At 34.9% G+C, this 7,606-nt stretch overlaps 1 protein-coding gene across 1 annotated transcript; it reads right to left on the bottom strand.

Annotated features, from left to right (window-relative positions):
- Positions 1-2,673: 2,673 nt before the first annotated feature.
- LOC114185208 (protein SSUH2 homolog) lies at positions 2,674-7,493 on the bottom strand. The gene is made up of 7 exons (XM_028072803.1): positions 7,260-7,493; positions 6,941-7,150; positions 6,394-6,460; positions 4,906-5,237; positions 4,651-4,792; positions 4,390-4,515; positions 2,674-3,266 (listed from the first exon to the last, which is right to left on the bottom strand). The coding sequence occupies exons 1-7, from the start codon at positions 7,279-7,281 to the stop codon at positions 2,882-2,884; spliced, it is 1,284 nt and encodes a 427-aa protein (XP_027928604.1). The 5' UTR covers positions 7,282-7,493; the 3' UTR covers positions 2,674-2,881.
- Between the last annotated feature and the right edge of the window lie 113 nt (positions 7,494-7,606).

Raw genomic sequence — 7,606 nt, 5'->3', positions numbered from 1 at the left:
TTCAGTACTTTTAATAGCACAAGTCTGTGAAAATTGTAGAGTACTAAATTACCAAGTATATTTCACCATGAGATCCCTTTTAATAATTCCCTCAAAGACCTTTTCCTTTTAGTTGGTCAGCAGTCAGAATTGTTTGAGTAGAAAGATAAATTAGTTCTGAAGAAATCAGCAACACAACACCCTGCACTACTAATGAGTTCAGCCAGCCACATAACTTTTTCATTTACAACCATGTTTGACTTTTAGCCAACCATTAAGGAGCTACAAAAACTTTCATTATTTCTTCCCTTGAGGTGGGTGAAGTGGAGATAATTAAATTAAGCATATACATATCAATGAAAATTACCAGTATGCTACAATGCAAAAACAGTAAACTTAGTATATAATAAACAGTTTAAAATGAGTTAAATGCTTGAGGCTTTTTTAGAGTACTACTTCATAACATGTAAGAAAATAGGTTCATGATGGAAAAGGATGGAGAAAAGTTAGTAGATAAAAGGGGTGACTATTTTGATGTTAGTTTCAAGTTGTTGTACGTGTATTAAAAGAACATATTGTGGCATGATTTATTATGGAATAAATTGTGTTAAAACACATTTTACCCAACTTAGATGTTAGAGTTGCATGATGTGCAGAAGTTCTATTTGCACGAAATAGAGATGCAGAAGTTGTATTAATTATTGACTAGGAAATTATTGTGCTTGCATCAGATTTCAGTTGCATAATTTTATGAAATTTATAGTATGATGACAACAAAAACAAAAAGGGTTGCACTCATACCTCACTCTCCTTTGACCATGACACCCTTTGACAATTTGTGGGCCTAATCATTTTGTAGTAAACAAACACACCAGGAGATATGCCAGATTATCTACGAGAAATGCTTCTATGGATACAAAGATTCTTATCTTCTTCCGAGGTTGACACACGTTAAAACCATGTTGGCTTTGCCATTCTACTACTGCTTTAAGCCATTCCAACTCTGCACAAAAAGTAACATTCAAATTTTTGGAGTCTCCTATTTAAGTGTAACATTTCTAGTAACTTATCTCCCTATTCATGAGCATCTAGTGGCAGGAAGACACACCATATCATTTGAGATTGCCTCCATCATGAAGAAACATCATAAATTTCATTAGAAACTTTTGTTATTAATTTCTTATGGTGTTCAAGTATAATGCTCCCATTTTTGTGATAACTAAACCATGCGGATGTTGTCTCTAGTTGTGGTGAAACATGACTCGGAACAGATGTAGAGATAGCCTCAGCTTTGTTCTCTCTTTCCACTCATTAAAATAATATAAATTAGATGAAGGGCCTGACTTGTGTGACAATTTTGTGCAGTGATGAGAACAAAAGACGCCAAAACTTGAATCAATTTTCAAAGGTGAACAAAAGACGCCAAAAGACAATATATGTTTCCACTTTCCTCTAAGATTTAGTGATTCTACTATTTCTTCTTACTTTATCCCATATACAGAGCAATAAATGACATGTTTAACTAATAGCCACTAGGAAAATAAATTACATGTTTAATCTAGCAAATCACCAAGTGAGAGAAAATGTAAATTTTAACCTTGATTGGCTTAGGGTCAAAGGAAAGCACCACACCAATAATCTCTGTTATATCATGTTAAACAAATGAAGCAATAATGTTATTTCCCAAATGAAATGTTATTCTTGAATAGTTAACATTTATGAAGGAAATACGAGAGAATTCCAAAAAGTTTAGGAAGACTATGTAGCTTATACTAGTCTAAACCATTTCCCAAACACTGTTAGGTTCCAATTGAAATCAATTTTGAGATGAAGTAAGTAGAGTAGTGAAGCAAAGAAGTACAGTTATCGGGTCTCTGCGATCTCAACAAAAAAAAAACCCTAAAATGTAAATTTTCTTTGGAAAGGAAAAGAGTAAAGTTGAAATTTCAGAAATTAAATTGGTGCTACAAACGAAAAAGCAAATGTTCTCGCAAGAAGAAGTTAGATCGAGAAACATAAGTGAAGTTGAATCTTACGTCGTCAATGGCACAAAGAGCAGCAGCGGACAACAGAGAGAACGTGGTGAACAACAAGACAATGGTCAATTGTGAATTGGACAGAGTTTCTATTATTAGATAACAGTTTCTAAACAGTTAACTGAACTTAATTTTGAGGGGTTCAATTTTTTAAAACTGAACTGTATAATAGTTCAATTCAAATTTTATTACATATGGTTCAATTATTTTAGTTTCATTTAGTACAAATAATCTAAAGTTCAGTACAATTTAATTAACTATGCCCGGCCCTACTTAGAATGTGCAAAGTTGAAGATATGAACTGATTTCAGTTTAAAAGGGGTGTGTTATGCACGTCCAAGTGAATTTGTCTGTTTTGAATTAAATAAGAAGGCCTATTCTTTAGGAATAGATGTCCCTGATATTTAGCCATGATTTAAGCGTGGCTTAGTTTTTCGCTTTCTCCTTGCACCGGCTATTTAATGTAATTCATATTACCGAAATAAAATAAGCTTAAAAGTTACACTCGTATACATAGCTGTTAGTATAACATGAAGGACTTGTGTTTTAGACTTGAAATTGTTCTTCATTACTTCCATTCCATGGAGACGAGAAAGCAAGGAATGTAACAAAGATTGAAGCTTTAATAAAACCAGCTAGAAATCCTACTAGGCGATGCTTTTTTATGAAAAAGAGAAACCAAGTACATGATAAGATTTATTCAATGGCAAAAAAAGATAAATAGTACATTGTTCATCTTCACACCTCTCAAACCCAGAAATCTGCTTATGTTATTATCAAACTGAACAAACAAACACAGAACTCGTAATCTTGTAGATGGAACCTGGTGTACCCCTCAATGCTGCCAGTATAAAAAGTTTCAAACATTACAACTTCAACCACTCCAGACATGGACACAGGCCCCAACAATATCTAGCAGGGTAATAATCCTTAAGATACACCTCCCTGCCATATTCTATGATATAGAAACTGAAGGATTGCCGACGGTGACACATGGTTACACGAGTTACTGGCACAACTGAGATTGTGTGCCTCTCACATATGACCCTTGCAGTGGCAGGTACTTGTGCTCTTTCAGCAATGACATCAGAAGAAAACTTGTTCAGAAAATAAGAATCTGCAAAAAAGGCTGGTGTGCATTGGTGTGCCTGAGTGTTGCACAATTCCACCCCTTTGGACCTATTGAAAACCTCATCTGGTACTGAAGCTGCTCCACTCGTTGCATTTACTTTCCGAGTTGAAAGAGTCTTCCTGTAACAGCGCAAACACTGGTCTTTTAGGATTGTCACTAAAAGGAATCAATGTTATGCATAACAACATGAAATTGGTTGTCTATGAATTTCTTAAACGAGATTATATATTAGAAGTCCCACATTTAAAGTGACAGATGACATTTATGCACAATGATTGAGCAGTAATGCCCAAACATTAAATTGTGACACAGGCCTTGACCTCTAACTAAATTTTGAACTCACCGCTTTAGACAGTACAAAATCTTTATCATGGATACAGCACAATGGCCATTCAACTACATATAATGATCTATTTTCTACAAAGTCTGTTAGTATTATTTCAATTAATTTCCTACATTCAATCATCTGTTGTGTTTGGCTTGAACTTTTATATGACACCAGAATCTTTATTTCAAACAAGTTCAACTTCAAACCATCATGAGAACCTCTGATATTACTTTTCTCGATTAGATTTTGAATGTTGAATGGATCTCGAAACCATGTAAGACAACTTTCCCGTCAAAAAATTCAAAGGTCTTCCTCAGCTTTTCCTATCTTCGGTTACCTAAACACCTTAATGTTCACATCTTTCTCTTCTAACTATCAACCATACTTCCAAACCACAATAAACAGCAAATTTTTATTTCAAAAATTTGGGGTCAACTTTAGCTTTAAGAGGATGATTAAATTACATAAATTTTATTTTACTTGTTCTCTCTTTATATCAATGTTTTACCATGTTTCAAACTCCCTTGCTTTGGCAGAGCACTTGTATTTCAGAAAAAGAACAGCAGCACCCTTTTGGGATAAAAAAAAGGTGGAGGAACTTGTATTATTCAGCCAGTTACAGATAAGTCATAAAAAGGTTCATAATTAGTGCTGATGCAGTTCATTCTACAGAGACTTTTTTTATGCATATCACACTGGTTTAAATTATAACTAAAGCACGTAAATCATGACAACGTGTGCCTGCTAAAGTAACTACTCCAGATAATATATTATTATTATTATTATTATTATTATTATTATTATTATTATATACAAGTTTGAGTATTATTATTATACCAATGTACTCCTCAAAGCTATCTATTCAAGGAAAAAATTAGGCAAAGGTATGATTAGACAAAGCCAGATTGACATACCATCGAATAATGGCTATATTGCGTGCTAGAAGAGAACCACTTCCATTACATGTTACACACTTAATTAGCCCACGTGATCCACAAGTCACACAAGGAATCTTTCCCCTGCCCTTACATTTCACACATCTGCAAGAAAATGTAACTTGAATAAATGAATTACCAGTATAAACCTCCACCTTGAGAGAAAGTAATGAGGCCAGGGCATTTGACTTCTGCTTGAATTCAACATTGATCTATTATATGAACAAACAAATTACTCACTCTGTGTCGGAACCATCTTTATGAGCTATTAAACCCCTTCCATAACAAGTAGCACACTGAGTCATCTGATTTTCCTTGTAAAATCCAGGTTCTTGGTCTGCATTGCATGTGGCACAGACTGTACTTCCTCTTCCAGCACAAACTGAATAATTTCGACAATTTTGTTAGGAGGTAAAAGGACATAGTGGTGAAATAGTAGTATATGCGTGTACATATTTTATTTGTGAATCTTGGAAATCAAAATCCAGAATTCACCTGAGCATTTCTCAATAACTTCAGAATGAGGAATCTTTTGCCGCACTTCGTTGTAGGGTACAAATAGAATAGGGAACTGAGATCTTAGATCCAATTCCCAAATACCAAGTTCAGGTCCATTATCTTTTCCATCAATACCGCCACCAAGGTATGGTTCAGTCTCTCTTACGATCTCTCTTTCCTCTATAAATGTATCCAGTGTTCCTACATAAACATTACAGTCCTCCACTGCATGAATCTTCCATGTTCGAGCAGGACGGCTACCCCAACAGCAACGATGACCAACATGATCAATGAGCAACTCTCGTATCTCCACTTCATCCAGAATTTTCCTAAAAGAGGATCACCCAGTTAACAAAGATTATTTGCCGATATATTATTGACCTTGAGAAGTCCATATCAGAATGGCCTTTATCAAAAGGCATGCATTTTAGACACACGTGACATGAGGAAGATACTTTTTAAATAAACATGCATAATATGCCTCACCAAAAATTGCGGTGCCAATTCCTTGACCTATTGGAGGAAACAGGACAATCTAGAAGTCCTTCCATTTCATATTGATTATTTTTTTAGCTTTGAGAAAAATCATGCCAATTGACATTTCAGTTAATAAGAAATTAAAAGAGTAAAGATATTTCAGTAAAATTGGTCCCTAACAAATACTATTGTCTTGAAGTAATTGTTTTTCTTAATTTATGTGAAGAAACCATAAACACCAGCCAATAGTAAAAGGAGGGAAGTAACATTCTAATGAAGTCATTAGCGATGACAGAAATTTATCTTGATGAACCCTCCTAATTTCTCTCCCCTTCAACCCCTTTTGAGCTATTGGTATTTGCTATTTACTATTTTCTCAAGCACGTAAAGGGAGAGATTACCTATCTTATTTTCACTGTAAAAGAGACTCTAGCCTATAAATTAGTTGCTTTCCGCTGAATATATGATTTCACTTATTTCCCAATGGTTCCTAAAAGTGCTTCATAACACCACCACCAAGATCAGATACATTTACTTACACATTTTCAGGTAGCAAATGTACCTTCATTTGATGGATGTTCTCTTTAATCAAAGCGACTTAAATCAGCCCTTAATTATCAAACTCCATACATCTTTGTTTCTGTTTTCTGCTCTGATGTCTTAGCTAGACCCCTCCGAACACTCAAAATACCACCTAGAAAGCACTTTGTAACTCTACATTGTACACAATAACAATCAACGAAATTGTTTTATTTCCACCATCTAATTTGATTCTCTATCTTTCTGCCTCATAAAACATTGTCTACCAGTCCACACTTCTATACATTTATTTTATTTCCACCATCTAATTTCGGTAACAACAAGGTTTGAATCATTATATAATAAAACCCTCCGTTAATTCTTTCCGACAATGAAACCAAAACATTAAACAGCTTATTGTACAGCCCAGTTTCAATATGAGAAGCTACATGAAACACATGTTTTATGGATTTGTTGTAGATGTTATACCTCTGGAATTGGGGTCTTGGTCCACCATAATCTCCTCCATATCCACCTTGATAAACAAGAGCTTGCTCTGCAACAAGTAATAATGTATTCAGCGTCCAGGTCATACAGGTAAAGTATCTTCCGACAATAAACTTAAACTAGTAAATCTCCATTTGTCTCAAAATTATAATAGAAACCGCAGCTGAAGAAAAACCAGAAAATTCCCCCTATCCAATGCTAGCCGTTGTACAATGATTATCACTTTGGAGTCTACAACTTTTTAATTATTACACAATAAAGAACACATATGTGTCAAAATTTGCATGAATTACTGGTGCAATGAATATAAAAAACACAAGATCAAAACCAAACACCAAGATAAAAAATGGTCAATTACAGCCACAAAATCAATATCTTTGGGGTCATTGCGAACGCAACTGTGGCTACTTTAGCCGCTTTTATCCCATATTTCAAGGGTGGGGAGAAGAAACTGCGGCTGTAACTATAATTTAAAACCTTGGCAATCATCATTATTGAGATGAGAATCAGGAACCACAAGAGAACACACCTGTAGGATCAGGCTCAGGTGAACCAACCAAAGCCCCATGAAGAGAAGGAGGATAGTAACCAGAAGAAGCAGCAGCAGCAGATCGTATTTCATCCACACTTACCTCAGTTCCAGCCAATGAAGCAGTTGGCCTCGCAGAACCAGTTCCACCCACATACTGATACGAGCTCCATTTTCCACTGTCCGCCTCAACCGATCCACTTCTCTTATCTAATTCAAACCCAACAAAAATTATAAATTACCCAGAATCAAAATCGTTTTAAAAATTCAAAATCAGCCATTAAATTGATACTTAGCCATCAAAGAAGTGAAATTGTACCTGATAGCAGAGGCTCCTCCATGGCGGGATGGATAGTTGAGAGTTGAGAGTGGAGAACAGATAATTGACTTGGGTGCCTTATAATCGAGTTAAAAACTTCGCCATTAAGGAAATAGAATTGTGGATACACAAACACACAAGTCAAACGGTGTTATGATTTGATCATTGTGAATGACCCTGCGGTTTACAAACCGCGTGCCCCACTTTCTGTTATACATCAAATGGCAATTACAGAAACGGAATTTTTGGTGTGGAAATTTATTATTTATTCATCAATTATATATTTATTAAATTAAAATCATATTTATTGCTCAAACTTAAAATAACTTATTAAATTAAAATAACTT

This window comes from Vigna unguiculata, chromosome 5 (assembly GCF_004118075.2).
Source record: "Vigna unguiculata cultivar IT97K-499-35 chromosome 5, ASM411807v1, whole genome shotgun sequence".
Lineage (NCBI taxonomy): Eukaryota > Viridiplantae > Streptophyta > Magnoliopsida > Fabales > Fabaceae > Vigna > Vigna unguiculata.
This window is presented reverse-complemented; position numbering and strand designations above follow the sequence as displayed.